Source organism: Toxorhynchites rutilus, chromosome 3 (assembly GCF_029784135.1).
Source record: "Toxorhynchites rutilus septentrionalis strain SRP chromosome 3, ASM2978413v1, whole genome shotgun sequence".
Classification (NCBI taxonomy): Eukaryota; Metazoa; Arthropoda; class Insecta; order Diptera; family Culicidae; genus Toxorhynchites; species Toxorhynchites rutilus.
This window is the reverse complement of record NC_073746.1, coordinates 6,911,864-6,931,384: the sequence shown is the minus strand read 5'-3', so window position 1 is coordinate 6,931,384 and position 19,521 is coordinate 6,911,864. Positions and strand designations below refer to the sequence as shown.

At 38.6% G+C, this 19,521-nt stretch overlaps 1 protein-coding gene across 1 annotated transcript in view; it reads right to left on the bottom strand.

Annotated features, from left to right (window-relative positions):
- Window positions 1–13,914: 13,914 nt before the first annotated feature.
- The window catches only part of LOC129775879 (ras-related and estrogen-regulated growth inhibitor-like protein), a 63,693-nt gene continuing 58,086 nt past the window's right edge, over window positions 13,915–19,521 (bottom strand). Inside the window, exons 4-5 of the mRNA XM_055781052.1 lie at window positions 15,660–15,828; window positions 13,915–15,585 (exon numbers count right to left, since the gene is read on the bottom strand). Coding sequence (XP_055637027.1) covers window positions 15,443–15,585; window positions 15,660–15,828 — 312 coding nt within the window. The 3' untranslated portion in view covers window positions 13,915–15,442. The remainder of the gene's footprint in view (window positions 15,586–15,659; window positions 15,829–19,521) is intronic.

Sequence of the window (19,521 nt, the reverse complement as noted above, 5' to 3'; positions counted from 1 at the left end):
GCCCGGCAGCTGACAAAAGTCCGCTTTGACGTAGGTTTCGTCGTCCATTACCAGGCAATGCGGCTTCGTCAGCATTTCGGTGTACAGCTTCCGGGCTCGCGTCTTCCCCACCATGTTTTGCCTTTCGTTGCGGTTAGGAGCCTTCTGAACCTTGTATGTACGCAGGCCCTCCCGCTGCTTGGTCCGCTGGACGAATGAACTTGACAAATTCAGCTTATTGGCGACATCCCGGACCGAACTTCTCAGATCACGTCTAAACTGCTTAACTACGCGCTTGTGATCTTTTTCACTGACGGAGCATCCATTTTTGCCGTTCTTCACCTTCCGGTCGATGTTTAGGTTCTCGAAGTATCGTTTTAGTACTCTGCTGACCGTGGATTGGACGATTCCCAGCATCTTACCGATGTCCCGATGTGACAACTACGGATTCTCGAAATGAGTGCGCAGGATTAATTCACGACGCTCTTTTTCGTTCGACGACATTTTTCCAAATTTACGAAAAATTGACAGTGAAGCATGGCCAACGTGATCTGTACACTCTTATCTGATTATAAGCGAAAGCTGAAGATATAATTCCTAAAAATTAAATTTCTACAGCGTTTTTTCCGTGATGCAATTTGATGTGACACACCCTTTAATTTCTGTTTCTTATACAATCTCCGCCACGTGTTGTGACTTTCGGGTTTTCGTTTCGTGTCGACGGAATACCTTCGCTCGTCATTAAGAAATGCATTGATGTTCTGTTCGCACCATTAGCAACCATCTTCAACAATTCGTTGAATTCTGGAATTTTCCCGAGATCAGGGAGTTCTCGTTCGTTTTTCCAATCTTCAAGAAGGGCGATAAACAGTCGGTTTCGAACTATCGCGGCATCGCTGCATTATTATCAGCAATCTGTTTTATATACTGCTTGCAGGATCATATCATCAACCATGAGTCGAATATCAAAGACCTTGGGGTCATACTTGACTCTAAACTGGCCTTCAAGGATCAGGTTGCTTACGCTTCCGCTAAGGCGTCAAAACAACTCGGCTTCATATTTCGGTTCGCCAGAGAACTCAGAGATGTTTCTTGCTTGAAGGCACTCCACTCGTCTTTGGTTCGATCAACTTTGGAATACTGCTCTTTAGTATGGGCACCTTTCTACAGCAACGGATATTCGTACCCTTTGCTCTTCGTTGTCTACCTTGGAGAGATCGTTTCAATCTGCCAGAATACAAACGTAGATGCATCTTAATGAGCCTACAATTTTTAAGTATTCACCGCGACGTTTCCAAATCGATATTTATTGTTGATCGGTTGCGATCTGATATCGATTGTGGTGCACTGTTGCGACAGTTGGACATCAACATCAGACGCGTGAACTAACGTTCACACTATTTTTATCGTCCCGGCCTTTCGCACGAACTACGGCACAAATGAGCCAATAACTAGCATGTGCAGAACGTTCAATAGATTTTATCGTTGTTTTGATTCCAATGTGATTTCAAGAAGTTGTTTTATGATGATCTTCAAGTTACTTGATTGTGTTCTGTTATGTTTTAGACTAGTTTGAATGTGTTCATGTGTAAGTTTAGATTAGTTTAGATATATATGTATCTGTAGGATTTAATGTAACTGTTTGATACTTAAAAGATGAGGTTTTGCGCCCACTTGTGTGGGCTCCAAATAAAAAGAAAAAAAAAGAAAAAACAAAACAATGTTAAAAATATTCACGGTTCTATGATGTGTAACCGTTGGTTCCAAGCGCAGTTTGAGCTCCAAATTCTAAAAAAATATATAAAGATATATGAATTTTCAAAAAATCCGCCGGTTGCGGGATAATATTGTACCAGTCACAAACGGTTTGAGTCCTGGGTAACAATGCCCACCGCGATTTATTATCCAGTGGACCTACCGCCATCGAAGGGGGTTGCCAACTGAGCAGAAAAAAAAATTGTTTCCCCACACATACAAAAAAATTGAAAGCTCGGTAAAAAGGCAGTGCCGGCAAACGACTTCAAATCCCTAAGGAAGTAGGAAGTGCGCGCCAGAACAAATTAAATTGAAAATTTGAAAAGTATAGAGATTTGTGTATAGCGGTGGTAGAAGAATATGAAGATAACAGAAATTAGGAAAAAGAAAAGGTTTATAAAGGAAAAGAAAGGTCAGATAAAAGAGAAGAAGAAATAGAAAAAGGTAACGTGTGGTTTTATCTCCCGGTTGAACCTGTAGCGGGATAACCTATTACCATTATCCTTTCCCACTTGTCATAAAATCCCAACGATCCTATTCCCACAAATTCATTCCCACGCCATAAATTATCGTCATACATGTTTGTAGGCCAAATGCATTTTTATGTCACAAGCTCACAGCTGCATACGATAATATTAAATAACAACCACTCACCCTTGCAGCGTAACATTATGCAGAACTAACCCACTTCAACCAAGTGTGAAATGACAACACACAGAAACAACCACTACCCTTTTGTTCTCCGTATTGACCCGTTCGAACCAATCGAACGCGCTCACATATTTCCTTGCTGGCTCCTCCTCCTCTAGAATAGAAGCTACCTTGTGTAGAGTTTTAGTTTAAGCATTATAAAAAGTACATGTCGAATGCAAGCAACAGGTCTTTTTACATTTCCAACCAATCAAGTTAACAAGTGTCGAATGCACGCGAGGACGGAACTAAGAATATAGTGATATTTATATTAGTGGAATGTGCCTGAGTTCTTTCATTCCGAAAATATATCACAAGTGCCCCAAAGTGATAGAAATTGTATACTACATCGGGTTGAACTTCCACATGGCGACCGAGACTTTAGCCTGAATCTTCGGCTATGAGTGAAACCAAACAATTTTTTGTTTTGACGAAACAGTGAACGTTCAAAAATGGGCTTTTTCTCGGCAGACGAGATAGTGTCGAGCGCCCCAGTGTCGAGTTCACCGCAAACGATTGCTTTATGCATCCTTGCTGGTGCTGCGTTAGGTTACGGTGTTGTGCGGTTAATGCACACGTTTTATAAGAATCACTCGGAGAGAGTAGCCTCCCGAGCAGTGAGAGCGGCACAGCTCAACCAGGTATAAAGGGCAGAAGTGAACTATTTTTTTTTTTTTCAAAATTTGAACAAAGTGAACTAATCAACGAAGACGTGCCAACTAGACCAAAGTGAACTAATAAACGGAACTGTGCTAACCACCCATGTGAACGAACCAATAGAAACTCATTACACGAACTAGTGACCATTGGAAAAACTAAACATGTGGAACGAGAACATCAAGGACATCTTGGCCCAGGCGGAGGCCCAAGCGGAACACATCTCATTAGTGGAAAAAATCGGATGGCGGCAATATAGGAAGCAACACCCGAAGCAGCCGAAAAGAGGTTTCAATATCAAAATTGAAGACATCCATGGAGCAACCATTTATGTGACCCCTAGCACAAAGCTCACCCTTACTGATACCGTAGTAGGATACCGCCGACAGAGATGGTAAGTCAATTATGAGATGTAAAATATGAAAAAAAAAATTTTTTGATTTAAAAATTGTTAATGAAAAAAAAAAAACCACAAAGTGTTCATGTAATATGTGCTAAGCTGTAAGACTACTTATTGTAGACATCAATAAAATCAGAAATAAAAATTTCGCCTTTAATTTAATGGCAAGTTTAATAGAAAACAAAATACAGAAACTACAAGTAATTGCAAAATCACTGCGATCCGAGCAAACTAAAAAGTTAAGAAAAGCTACATTGAGAACCAAGCTCGCAGAAGCTGAAAAATTAGCTGAAGATATTAAAACAATAGTAGACCCTCTCGTACACAATAAAGAGGCCGAAGAATTGTTATTGCTTGCCGAAAATGCTAACCTAATATATCAAGATATTAGAAATAAAATAAACATTATCATTAAACAAAAATCTTTCAAAGAAGTAGCTCTTGCGATATTGTTCGTTGTTGGAATACAAAAACCGAAAATGTCCAAATTCGATTACAAAGAGGCAGCCGCAATGGTGCCAATCTACGACGGCTCACCTGATGGACTCGATATGTTCATCAGTGCAGCCACACTACTAAATGAGATCTCCCCCAGCGCAAACAAAGCGTTGGTATATCAATTCCTACTGACCAGACTCGACAAAAAGGCCCGAAGAGCAATTAATAATAGCGTGGATATACCTTCACTGCTAACAAATTTAAAAACTACATGTATATCAAAGACTAGCGCCGACAGCATATTAGCGAAGTTGAAGTCTATAAAAAAACAGTCAGCAGACGAATTATGTAAGGAAGTTGAAGAGCTGACCGAACAACTCATCGACTTACACATCAAGGAAGAGACACCACCGCAACGAGCAGCAAAACTCGCTTGCCAAGCAGGAATCGATGCCCTCATCGAAGGCATTGATAACCCTGAATTAAAAACTATATTACGTGCGGGAGCCTTCACCAGCATAGCTGACGCAGTGGAGAAGGTCAATAAATATAAATCGCTGACAACCAAATCAGCAAATGTGCTTATTTACAATCGCGGGCAGCGACAACCGCCCTACCCGCATCCTAACCGTTTCAACCAGAACAATCGTGGTAGAAATTTTAATAACTATAGAGGAAGAGGTGGTAGATTCAATAATCAACCTCAACAAAACCAAAATTTTAACCAAAATCGCCAATATCATCAACAGAATTTCCCTAACCAAAACAGAAACTTTAGGGGCAATGGCAGCCAAAACTATTACAACAGACCGCAACATTTCATTAGAATTGCGGAAAACTCCGAAAACCCGGCTGCGAACCTCCGCGCGTTGTCGGACGAAGAACAGGAGGAAAACCGAAATCAACATCAAATATTTTCAACCTAAATATTACTTGTTCAATGTTTATTATAGTTAAATTAAGCATGTGCGAACAACCATGCGTTCTTATTCTTGATACAGGGGCAGATATATCAATCCTAAAGGAAAATTTGATCAAACGTACCCAGAAAATTAACAAAAATAATACATGCATAATAAACGGCGTGACCGAAGGCAAACTTGAAACAATAGGTAGTACCAACACTAGTCTACTTATAGAAAATAATAAAATTCCACACCAATTCCATTTGGTGAATAAACAATTCCCAATTACAGCTGACGGCATTCTAGGAAAAGACTTTTTAACAAAATATGAATGTAATCTGTGTTTGAAGACATGGTTACTATCCTTTTTCTTCAATGAGACTAATCTAGAAGTACCGATCCATGACACATGGGACGATCATCTAGTCATCCCCCCCAGATGCCAGATTATCAAAGAAATAAAAATTCCACATATAAAAGAAGACACTGTCATAATTTCTCAAGAAATCAAACCTGGAGTATTTTGCGCAAATTCCATAGTTAACTCTAAAACACAATTCGTTAAAATCATTAATACCAATACGTCTGAAATACTTCTACCCAAAAATTTCAAGCCACTAACCCAACCGTTAACACATTTTACAATCAACCACAACACAACTAACAACCCTAATCGTATACCAAAATTAACTGAAGAATTAAATCTAACTAACACTCCCCGTGAAGCCCAACACAAACTGATAAATCTCTGCAGAAACTATAACGAAATATTCGCTTTAAAAGATGACTTCTTAACTACCAACAACTTTTATAAACAAAACATTCAACTCAACGACAAAAACCCCGTCTACATAAAAAATTATCGAACTCCAGAGGCCCAAATAACAGAAATAAATAAACAAATATCAAATATGTTAGAAAATAGAATCATCCAACCATCAACCTCTCCATATAATTCCCCTATACTTTTAGTGCCAAAAAAATCTAATACACAAGATAAAAAGTGGCGATTAGTGGTAGACTTTCGCCAGCTCAACAAAAAAATTACACCAGATAAATTTCCCCTTCCAAGAATAGATGAAATACTCGATCATTTAGGAAGAGCCAAATACTTTACTACTCTAGACCTAATGTCAGGTTTCCACCAAATAGAACTTGACGAAAATTCCAAAAAACTAACAGCATTCTCTACTTCAAACGGTCATTTCGAATTCAATAGACTACCTTTCGGATTAAATATTTCCCCAAACAGCTTCCAAAGAATGATGACAATTGCACTCAGCGGCTTACCACCAGAGTGTGCTTTCCTTTACATTGACGACATTATAGTAGTCGGATGTTCCATAAATCATCATTTAAGTAATTTGGAAAAAGTTTTTAAACAACTCCAAAAATATAATTTGAAACTTAACCCCGCAAAATGCTCATTCTTTAGACCAGATGTCACATACCTAGGTCATAATATATCCGCATCTGGCATCCAACCAGATAAATCAAAATTTTCAGTCATATTAAATTACCCTACACCAAACACATCGGATGAAGTCCGTCGATTCGTTGCTTTTTGCAACTATTATAGAAGATTTATTAAAAATTTTGCCCAAATTGCGCATCCCTTAAACAAACTCCTTCGAAAAAATGCAGTCTTCGATTGGAGCTCCGAATGTCAGCAAGCATTCAATTCTTTAAAATCAGCACTGATTTCTCCCACAATTTTACAATTTCCCGATTTTAAAAAAGAATTCACACTAATAACCGATGCATCAAAGACTGCCTGTGGCGCAGTATTGGCCCAAGATTGCGATGGAATCGAATTACCGATCGCTTACGCAAGTAAAGCCTTCACCAAAGGTGAAGCAAATAAATCAACAATTGAACAGGAACTTACTGCCATTCATTGGGCAATAACATTCTTTAGACCATACTTATACGGAAGAAAATTCACGGTAAAAACAGACCACAGACCGCTTGTTTACCTTTTTTCAATGAAGAATCCATCTTCCAAATTAACACGAATGAGACTAGATTTAGAGGAATTTAATTTTGACGTACAATATGTACAAGGAAAACTAAACGTAACTGCCGACGCATTATCACGAATAGCAATTGATTCTGAAACTTTGAAAACAATAAACGTCCTAGCCGTTCAAACGAGAGCAATGACAAGAAAAGAACAAAATATGAATCAGACGGAATACGAACATTTGAATAATAACACTGTACTCGATGTCAATGAGCCTGATCAACTCAAAGTATACGAGGCAGTTGAACCAACCGAATGGGAAAAACTACCCAAACTTCAATGCGGACGCGCACTCGAAGATAATGAAAACGCTAGCGAGAATGAATTTAATAATATGAAATGCGCAATTAAAAATAAAACAGGATTCAAAGAATTAATGTCGACAAATACAAAAATTGCAAGCAACTCGAAAGAGACCTTAGGGAATCTATTACAGAAAGTTGAAAATATGGCCAAAAAATTAAGAATAAGCGCGATAGCTCTAGCGTTATCAAGCGTGATATTCCAATTATGCAGCGTTCAATTCTTCAAGAAGACTTGTAACGACTCGCTAAAAGACTTGCAAATAGTGCTCTACACACCCAAGCGTGTGATAGAAAGCCAAGAAGAAAAATTAAAAATCCTGAAAAATTATCATGATGCACCAATTGGAGGACATATAGGTGCCAATCGATTATATAAAAAGCTCAGTAGACTCTATTCCTGGAGCAAAATGAAATCAGAAATTTATGAATATGTTAGAAATTGTATACAATGCAAACAAAATAAACACAAAACCCCGACCAAGGAAAACTTTATAAAAATACCCACCCCAGAAAAACCTTTTGATTGTGTATCTATTGACACTATCGGACCTTTTAACAAATCTAATTCAGGAAATAGATATGCATTAACTATCCAATGTAACCTCTCCAAATACGTAATAATAAAACCAACCCCAGACAAACAAGCATCCACAATAGCGAGAGCATTTATAGAAAATTGCATTCTCGTATACGGTACTCCGTCAATTGTTCAAACTGATCAAGGAACCGAATACAAGAATGAATTATTTGACAATATTTCAAAATTACTCCAAATTCAACAAAAATTTTCTACCCCCTATCACCCGCAATCAATCGGAAGTTTAGAAAGAAACCATCGTTGTCTTAATGAATACGTGAGACAATTCATCAACCCATCGCAGAGCGACTGGGATGATTGGTTGCCTTACTACGCATTCTGTTACAACACCACTCCACATACAGATTTTTCATACACACCTTTTGAATTAGTTTTCGGCAGAAACGCAACACTGCCATACAACCTAAAATCACACATTGAACCCGTATACAATATCGAGCAATATCATAAAGAATTACAATTCAAACTCAAAACGGCAACAAAATCAGCAAAAGAAATAATTGACAGAATCAAACAAAAGCGTCGTGAAGATCAGCAGAAAGATACAAACCCAATACAAATACATGAGAATGATTTAGTTATGATGACTAACGAAAACAGAAGAAAACTAGACAAGGTATATCAAGGACCATACAAGGTCATATCAATAAATCACCCAAACGCGACATTATTAGATGAGAAAACCCAAAACACTCATACTGTACATAAAAATAGATTAATTACTTATAATTCCCTCCTCCGTTAGGGGGAAGGGGGTATTAGAAATTTGGTACGTATCAGAGATTAAGTTCATTTTTACTCAATTATTTCCCAATTATAATTATTATTAAAATCATCACTGTTATTATCATCATAATTATCGACAATCATTAAATACAAATATTATACAATAAGCATCACAGAACAAATTAAAACTATTATAAATTAAATACACTATATAATTAAATTTACGAATTTATCACAACCTGTAAATATAGTTAGATAACCATATGTAAGAGGAGAAGCTATAACACCCAATAATAATGAATATAATAATAATAAATGATTCCACCCGGTTACATCATTCTCCCAAAGAGGGATGGTGTAGCGGGATAACCTATTACCATTATCCTTTCCCACTTGTCATAAAATCCCAACGATCCTATTCCCACAAATTCATTCCCACGCCATAAATTATCGTCATACATGTTTGTAGGCCAAATGCATTTTTATGTCACAAGCTCACAGCTGCATACGATAATATTAAATAACAACCACTCACCCTTGCAGCGTAACATTATGCAGAACTAACCCACTTCAACCAAGTGTGAAATGACAACACACAGAAACAACCACTACCCTTTTGTTCTCCGTATTGACCCGTTCGAACCAATCGAACGCGCTCACATATTTCCTTGCTGGCTCCTCCTCCTCTAGAATAGAAGCTACCTTGTGTAGAGTTTTAGTTTAAGCATTATAAAAAGTACATGTCGAATGCAAGCAACAGGTCTTTTTACATTTCCAACCAATCAAGTTAACAAGTGTCGAATGCACGCGAGGACGGAACTAAGAATATAGTGATATTTATATTAGTGGAATGTGCCTGAGTTCTTTCATTCCGAAAATATATCACAAGTGCCCCAAAGTGATAGAAATTGTATACTACATCGGGTTGAACTTCCACAAACCTAGCCCGTACATTGATACGCTGGACAGGTCCGTCCAGCGGGCCTTTTTTTATACCTTGTGGTTTTCCCACAGCTTAGCAAGCTGTTTAGCAGTATCATTTGGACACTATAGCACGGGCGGAATCCGCCATCTTAATTGGGCTGTGCACCGACAGCAGCCGCCATTGCGAGCCAACGTGGATACAGGTCTGCAAAGGGTGAACTTTGTGTAACCCATTCACGAGACAGCCGCATCGTCCAATTTGGGAACCATTGACCTAACGACGGAAGGAGAGAGAAACAGAAAAGCCCACACAACCTTTACTGAAAGTATAGTACATGCATGAAAATGTGTGACGTCACAAACAAGATAAAGGAACAGGAAATGATAGGAATGAGAAAATAGGGACAGGTGGAGAGGAAAGAGAAGGTGGAAATAATAAAAAGAAAAGAAACATTGTAAATAACAAAAAGAACATATAACCGTGCTCTTATACTACCACTATCCCTACCTTGCAATCGTCCTTCGGACTCTAAAGGAGTCATCAGCCCTCGTCCTCAATCGATCGGAAGTGTGTGTGAGGCACGCCCTTTGAGCGTGTTCAGAAGGGGGGCTTAGCAGGTGGTCCCTATAGGTGCGTGAGGTTCTCCGGAGGTGCAAAAAAATACAGAAGTGCCTACCTTTTTTTCTAATGATGAAAAGTGTACTATTTTGAATTTTTATAGTAAAAGCCGTTTGCTATCTTGAAGAACAATGTGTTGAACTATAATATTCTTCGAGAAACGGGAATTGAATCGGTACGTGGAAGCCGGAAATGGGCATATTCCTTAGGGTGACCACTATGCCCCCACTTCTCCTAAGGCAACGATGAACGGTGTGCGCTGGATTCTCGTGTTGTCGTGGTACGGTTCCGGTCCGCTGCTCCACTGTTGTTGGCTCCGTTTTCAGGTAAACTGGTTCAGTCTGCTAGTGTTGGTTCGTCCTATTTCCGCTCCTTGACCGGTACACAGGAGACGGAAGTTTGGATAGGACACGTGTAAATTACGAGTGTTGTCTTGGCTATTTATACATTCTGGTTTGTGTTGTGTTAGCCCTGTGCCGTAATTTCTGTCTATCTATCTTTTTTAATTCATTTCAAATGTCTTTATAATCATCCTAGATTTTATTTGTTTTCAGTAAATGTTTGTTTTTTAAATATTCTAGCTAGCTTTATTTGTAGAAATAATTGTGTGTTCTCCCTCTATTAACCGTTAATATTGCCATACAAATGAAACACAAATTTCTGCATTACTCGGAAATTAACCAAGCAAACGAAACCAAAGTTGGCATGTGAAAGTTTTAGGGGCCAATAAATGTTTCTATGATGGTTAGACAGTCCTTCCCCCACTCAAAGGGGGGGCTGCCATACAAATGAAACACAAATTTATGCATTACTCGAGAATTAATCAAGCAAATGAAACCAAATTTGGCATGTGGAGGTTTTAGGATGCAATAAATGTTTCTATGGTGATTAGATACTCCTTCCCCCTCTCTTAGAGGGGGCGGCCGTACAAATGAAACACAAATTTTTGCATTACCCGAGAATTAATCAAGCAAATTAAACCAAATTAGGCATATGGAAACTTTAGGGTGCAATGAATGTTTCTATGGTGGTTAGATACCCCTCCACCCTCTCTTAGGGGTGGCTGCCATACAAATAAAACACAAATTTCTGCATTACTCGAGAATTAATCAAGCAAATAAAACCAAATTTAGCATGTAACGTAACGAAGAAACATGTTATTTGCAAGTGGTTGAAATATCTTGAACGAGAATTGTGTCTGAAAATAATCTGATATTATAATGTCGAGTTTTGCTAGAAGTACTAGGAATGTTACAGTAAAAGGTAATTTTAAAGGGTAGATTAGAGGATCAATCAATGAATAGTTCTGCGATTGGGCGGGACGAAGTTTGCCGGGTTAGCTAGTGCTATATAAAATTAATGGAATCTATATATATAAAATTCTCGTGTCACGATGTTCGTGGTCGAACTCCTCCGAAACGGCTCGACCGATTTTTATGAAGTTATGCACTGAAAACTTGGTAGGCATGAGAATAGGACGTAAACTTATATGATACCACTAGGGTACCGATTACCATATGTTTTATACCGATTAGGGTGGTCTTATGCAAAAAAAGAATCTAAATAATTTTTATTTCTTTTTTTTTATAAATTTGGCATAAAAGTACATATAACCTCAAAGGTTTACCTCCATTGTCTATTTTTAATCGCGATTTTAGTATTTTGGTTTATATAATAACCAAATAATCGACCCGTAGATTGTTTTTCAAAGAGAACGAATGTCATCCGACCTTGAAACGCAGTGCGTATAGACGTCATTGAGCTTCGTGTTCCATTTCTGTGAAGCGTAAATTGTTATGAATTTTCGAGTGAAATAAACACGCTTTTAAAACAAAACAATTGAATGAACTATGGCTTTATTATGTGTTCTGTGTAACAGAATAACACATTCTTTACAGGTAGGGAAAATATCGGACGAAAAAAGTCTCTGATAATTATTTTATATTCTGGATAATATTTTGGCTGAAATGCAAGGAGATTTATAGCAAAATTATTGAGTTAGGGTCAAGGCTATGTCTACTAAGTATTCAAACAACATCGAATAAACATTTTCATTCAAATTTCAACAACTTAAATTGCTTTCGGGTCTGCTAATGACGAAATATGGGTGATTGTTCGATATTGTTACCACAAACATAGCCTTTTTTTATAGCCTTGCATGGCAGATGGAAGCTGTACAATGCATTTTCTTAAATTTTTCACCAACGACACGACCACAAGCCTAGGTGGATGTCCAATATATCAACGAATAAAAACTGATAATGACGGACAATCATTCATAAAAATTAACAACGCAGACATTGACATGGAAAACCGTTCAGTAGTGCCATTTTCGCCTCAGCTGAGCAAAACATTCGATGAAGAGCAACAAATTTGCAACAACGAAATTTATTCCTTTTTTCAATTTAAATTTAACGTTCAAGAGAACAAACATGTCAGATTCGTGAATGAAATACATCGGGAATGGAATACAAGAAATGTTTTGTGTTTTTTTTTAAATTTTTGTCATCGACTTGGCGCTCTATACCTCGGTATGTCAAATACAAGTATGAAAGAAAGCGCAACGAACGTTTCTATTATGTGTAGATCTTTAAAACATTTAAGCACACTTACAATACATTAGTTATTTTTTATTTTACAATCAACATATTCACTACAAATAATTTTTATGGCAGAACAACGTTTGCCGGGTCAGCTAGTAAAAATATATATATTTTGGATAAAAAAAAACAGCCGTGAAATTCAAAGACGCATAGTCAATAGAAGTCGCGCGTCCTTAAGGTTCTAAACTCCAACAAACTCCGACTTCGTTCGAAGTGTACCATGTACAAGTTCCTAATTCGACCGGGTGTTCTCAATGGATACGAAGCATGGACGATGCTCGAAGAGGACTCACAAGCCCTTGGTGTTTTCGGACGCCGAGTGCTCAGAACAATGTACGGCTGTGTACAGGAAAACGGAGTATGGAGAAGGAGAACGAACCACGAACTGGCGCAACTCTACAACATCCAGAAAGTCGCCAAGGCTGGACGAGTGCGATGGGCAGGGCGTGTTGCGAGATTGCCGGACAGTAGCCCTGCAAAGATGGTGTTCGCATCGAATCCGGTAGGAACAAGAAGGGGAGAAGCCCAGCAAGTGAGGTGGTTGGGCCAAGTGGAGCAGGACATGGCAAGATTTGGTGCAGTCTGGAGTTGGAGAATTGCAGCTATGAACCGAGTGTATTTGGCGGAACAATGTAGTGAATCAGATCCAATCTCTTCAAGCGATGTAGCGTCATTGCAAATGAATAAATAATAAAAAAAAATACGAACATGAATTTATGAACAGATGCTGTGATATCTCGGAATAAATTACTAAAACGACAGGTTTCGTTGAATTACTTCCAAAATTTCTATTGTTCAGTATTTTTTAAAAACAATCTAATCTCAAATTGCTTAAACCTAGTAATACGGTGTACAGTGTCTGTTCGGCCATTTACAGTGACGATATCTTCAAACACACATCTGTTGTTTTGAATCCGCTTAGGCTCAATCGATCAGCTTCAGAGTAAAAAATCTGAACCACAATTCGTAATTGATCCCTAACGAACCACCTAAACTGTGGCTCGACTCGGTGAACTATCCTTAATGACTAGACAATGTCGATTCTCCACCATAATGCATTTTTGGGGTTTCGAGTGTATTCAATCATAACGATTGTGGTTTTAGGCTGTGTCTCATCATGTGTCTTCCTAATGTTAACTGACATGTTGCCGCAGTTTATTATCGCCTTTATTTTCCGATTATTAGCTACTCTTTTAATTGAGTTACAGGTTGCTCGTGCGAAACGTTTATTAGTTCATGATTCGAAATCTCGAAGGGAGGGATGATCTTTTCACTACACAGTTAAAGGAAAGTTTGGAAACGAAAGTAAACTTACTTATATTCACAGCCATGTTTGAGAATAACCAACCATTCTGGGGCTTGGGCTGGCGAATGTACGAATCGTAAATTATAACTTGCATCGGTTGTGACTTTGTGCGACAGTTTTGTGTGTGTGTTTTTTTTGTTTCAATTCTCAAAATGTAATTGCATCGCTGTGGCCATAGATAAAGTTTGTCTGTTATCGCGAGGTGGGGAGGTATGATTAGCGTGGTGTAGAGTTCATGTTGTTTAGCGTTTGTACACAAGTTCAAGTTGACTTGCTTGCTCGCGGCTGGATAGTGAAACGCCCGGAAATACGCACATTATTATGATGTTCAAACAAACATTTCCATCATTTCCATCTTTGGGTTTGGGGGGAAGGGTAATCCGATCCATCGGAACAGTTTGAGCATACACACGTATGCAAGCTGCTGCTGCTGTTGCTAATGATGGTGGAAAATTTTCTGAACGCACAGAGCATCCATAAAGACGGCGCGTGTGATGGGGTGTGTGTGTGTAATCAAAATAATATTTAACTGCGTTGTGTTTCCGCTCGCTTAATTGATTTGGGGTGTTTCTGTCGATCCGAAACGTGTCCGAGCTGTAATTTGAATTGATTTTTGCGCTGTGTGATTTGTTCGCTTACTAACGGAAGTTTTTGCCTGCGCCATTAGTATTGCTAATCAGGCGGATCGTCAGGGTGGCGCGTTTGATATGTGCGTTTTGATGCCCTGGGGGAGAAAATAACAATCAACTGATCGAAACAACAGCAAACAAACGCAAACAACGCGCGACTACAAATGTCGAACTTTTCCATTGCGGCACTGTGCGGCGAATAACGATAATGAGCATAATGGAATTTCGAGAGATTGATGCCGGAGGGGATGTTGTGGAGCAATCGTCCTTGTAACTTTTGTGCTTCTGTTTTCCGCAGCATTATTATTTCGACACTGTAATGGTTTGACTCAAGCTATGATTTGATAATACAAAAGAATTAACTTATACTAGACATATTACGGGGGCTATCTGTCGACAACTTTATCTAAAACGATAAAGAGGCTCGAAGTATACACTAAGAGAATTCTGTATCTAAGTGTACGTAAGAGACTAAGATTAGTTCGTTATAGGGAACGAGTATGATGATTCTTCGCGCGATTAGTATTTGGTAAGTGTGTCTGCTTCTTTCTTCGGTTGTGTATAGTAGGATTGATGCTAAATTTAAATCACATTCTTGTTCATTCCACCGACGTTGACCCGAGTTTCTCTTTCGACGTGTCTTTCTTCGATCAACTTCTGCGGCGTGTGTCAACGGCTGAAATCCACTCAGTCAGTCAGTTAGTCAATGAAGTACTAAAACTACTCCTGCTGATGCTGCTGCTGCTGCTGCTGCCGTTCTGCTACTGCTACTTATATTATTATACCACGAAATCCGTCTTAGAGTGCATCGCACCGCCCATCGCACTGCGACTGCGACTACAGCGAAACAATTCAGTTGCTATCTTCGGCCGTTGTCGATGTCGGTCATAGCGATGCCGTCGCGGTAAATGCCTGCCGTCGTTTCATCACCCGGGATTTGTGCAGCTCGCCTTTATGGCAGGGCACCACGGTGCCTTGGCTGATCGCGGTCGAAGGCTGTCTCGTGCCGTTGTTGCCAATGAGAGTACCTGTGGGGACAAACGAGAGAATAAAAAAAATTAGGATCTTCGGTTCTTTTGGAAAAGTGAAATATAGAACTTACCAAACATTTTGCTGACGGAAAACTTCCGGGGCTTAACCGGTCGAGCACGGGACTCGATCAGCAAGCGCTCGAATGCCTTGTACAGAGCGGGGGAGTTGTCCGCTACCGACACTTCGCAGAAACCAATCGCGTGAGAGGCTGCTAGGGTGGCTCCTTCCGTTTCTTGGACCTGGAAACAGATAAGAAATTTTTTTTGGAATAAGACTGGTGTGTACACAGAGTGATGCATCTATTTCGAACAATAAGGACAGTTGATTCTCCGATCTTTGATGTAAACATTGAAGATTTCCAATTATAAATATTTATAGATTATATTTCGTATCAGAATGAGCTGTAAAATTATCAACAATATTATTGGGTGTGCACACAATTATTTGAATAATAAAATTAATTATTACATTTTTAAAAGTGATGACCATCGCTAGTCACTGGTTTTTCCCATTTTTCTGGCAATTTACGGATTCTAAAATATTCCATCCACTATTTTCCAAAAAGGTGTTGTCATAATGCAATGTCTGGTCGACGTTTTTCGGCAATAGCTCGCTTTAAAATGTTGCCTGCCTTTTAACCAGGTTATAGCAGCCCATAGTTGATCATAACCTATCGATCCCACCAAATACAGAGCATTACTTTGACACCGTGGATATTCAGTTTCTGCGTTGATGTTCATGGTTCATGAATTATCGTAGAAAATTAATTTTTTAATCCCTGATTACGATTCGATGCAAAAAAGACTTCCTGCTGTACCGTTGAAGCAACATCCCGGACATGCAAAATCGCCGCTCAACATCTCTCGCTTTCAATTCGTGTAGAACATAATTTCCGTGCTCTTGGATGTATCCTGCGGTTATAAGTCATTTAGAAATAGCTTGTGGAGTAACTCCGAATGAATCTGCAAACTCTGTTTACGTTTGACACGGAATTTGATCATGTGATGTCTCTCGTTTCATGTCTTCAATTTTGACGTAGGATTACGTCTTTCGGGAACATATTGGGGTACAAATTGAAAATCGAAAATCGAGCACATCGTGAAAATTGTCCAATTTCAAACGCTTATTGCTTAATCATTTAATGATGGATTGATGAAATTTTTGGGTCAATCGATTTCGGCACTCCACAACAATTTTTTATATTGAAGAAAATAATATGTCATGAAACTAACTATCGAACAATTAAAAAATCTCAACCCCTATCCTAACGGAATCTGATTTGTCGAAATTGACGGGTCCCTAACAGAGACATCAAAACCAAGCTACATGGGGAAATTCGGCATTGCAAATACACAAAAGGAGGGGGAGCTTTCGTTCCAACCGAAAAGTGTTCCCTAACAGAGACATCAAAACCAAGCTGCCTGGGGGAAATCGACATTGCAAATACATGAAAGTAGGGGAAATTTTTGTTCCTACCGAAATGTGTTTCCTAACAGTGACATTAAAACCAAATCCAACCAAATCCAAAATCAACAGATAGCCTAACGGAATTCTATGTCAACTATGCGGTCGTGTCTCGGACACAACCCTCCTGTGACTTTTTTCGATTGATCGGGACGCTTTTTGTCTTTAACTCTAATACAGTCAACTCTCCCTAACTCGATATCCAAGGGACCATCGAGTTAGGGAGGTATCGAGATACAGAACATTTTTTCATATTTTTTTATGCCACAAATTGCAAATATATGATGTTAGGGTAAGTGTCCCAATATTAGGGCTTAAAAATATGACCCAATTAGGAATAAACCAATTATGGTACATGGGGTTTACTATGATTAGTACCATTGCGTATACAGGATATTACTATAATTGATTTGTTTTTGTGCATTAGTACATTTACCCTATATGTACTAATGCGCATGTACTATTATACATTCTTTTCTCAAATTTTAATATAAATTTAAAATACATAGGATGTTTGTTTAGTAGGCCAATTTTATTGTAAAATGGAATTGGAAATGGAAAAGGAACTAGGTTTACAAAGAAAATATTAATTATGTATGTAATTCAAACTAAATTGTAACGATCACGCAGGAACTTTTCAATCGCAAAGAAATGTTCAAATAATTTCACGGGAACATTTTCAGTTGATTGCAATATTTCGGACATATTCTTTAGGTTCGATTTAACGTTCGAAGGTGTAATTTCAAAACAATCAGCTGAAACTTCCTGAACTTCCTCTAACTCCATAGGACTACTATTTTCAACGTTTTTTTCAGCTTCTTCAACACTTTCCAGTATATCGGTATCAGTCATTAGATCACAGCAAATCACGTTTTGATCCATTTCGCAATATTCATCAAATGACGATGAACAATCGAATGGTACTGCACTGTCGACAGCAGCAAGCTCACGACGCATTAATTCTGCCAGCGGAATATCATCATCATCATTTATAGAAAATCCGGCTTTCCTGAAGCAATTTTGAACAGTCTAAGATTTAACCTTGTTTATCCAAGAGCGTGAAAGTAATTCAATTGCATCCAATACCGATATATCTGAAGGGTCCTAGAGTATATTTGAATACAGTATGAGTGCTGAATAACATGAATGTAAAAAGGAAAAAAATACCGTTGTATCCTCCATTTCTAGCAGTCTTCGTTTTACTAATTCATGGCGATAGTAGTTAAGGTTCTTGATTATGCCCAAGTCCAGCGGCTGAACTACTGAAGTAGAGTTTGGTGGAAAAAACTGCAAATTTATCGATTTAAGCTTTGGTTGGAGAGATTTTGGGTGCGCTGTACAATTATCAACGAACATGACCACCTTTGAGGAGAAAGAGATATAAGTATGATACATTCCCATTACACATAATTCCCGAATCAATACCTTTCTATTTTCTTTGGAATATCTTTCGTCAAGTTGCATAATCCATTTCTCAAAAAGAATAGAGGTCATCCAGGCCTTGGTGTTACTCTCGTATATCACTGGTAATGATTTCTTCTTTTTGAAACACCGTGGGTTTTTACTCTTTCCAATGACCAGCAATGGTAGTGTATCGCTTCCGTCCATGTTGGTTGCACACATGACTGTCAGACGTTGTTTCGAATATTTTCCTCCGTGGCAAGTTTCTGATCGAAATGCAAATGTTTTGTCTGGCAAACATTTGTAGAAAAGTCCTGTTTCGTCTGCATTGTAGATATCACGTGCATCATACTCGGCGATTATACTGGGTAGGGTTTGCGAAATCCAGTTGTCCGTTACACTGCGATCTACACTGGCACTCTCGCCACATAGCTTCCAAAATGTCATCTTTTGCCGTTTTAAAAATTTACTTAACCATCCAGAACTTCCTTTAAAATTGGGAATTCCCAGTTTCTGGGCTAATTCGCAAGCCTTCTCCCGAAGAATAGAACCTGAGAGAGGTAAATTATTCTCTCTGGCTTGATTGACAAAAATTTCCATTGACCGTTCCAGCTTCTCGTTTCCAACCAACCTTATACGCTTTTTGTCCACATTCAATTTTCCCATCCGATGCCATTTTTCCTTTTGCTTGAATAGTGTTAACACCGTACTTTGTGCAATACTGAAATCTTTTGCAACTTCAGACACCTTTCGCCCATACTTTTCGACCTGCTCGATGATGCTCAAACGTTGCGCTATGGTTAGCGTTTTAATCGTTCGCTTGAAAGGTTTTCCCTGGTTTTCCATACTTGAAAAAAAAAATCCTTGATAATACGAACACTTCGTCTTCACTTTCAAAAGCAATTGAAATGACAGCTAGAAACGCACAAAAACAAGTACGCGAAAATCAATCGAGTTAGCGAGGTAAAAATCCATGGAAAAATGAAACAAAGCCCATCGAGTAAGAGAGGCATCGAGTAAGGGAGGTATCGAGTTAGGGAGAGAAGAATGCATGTAAAATCAAAGGT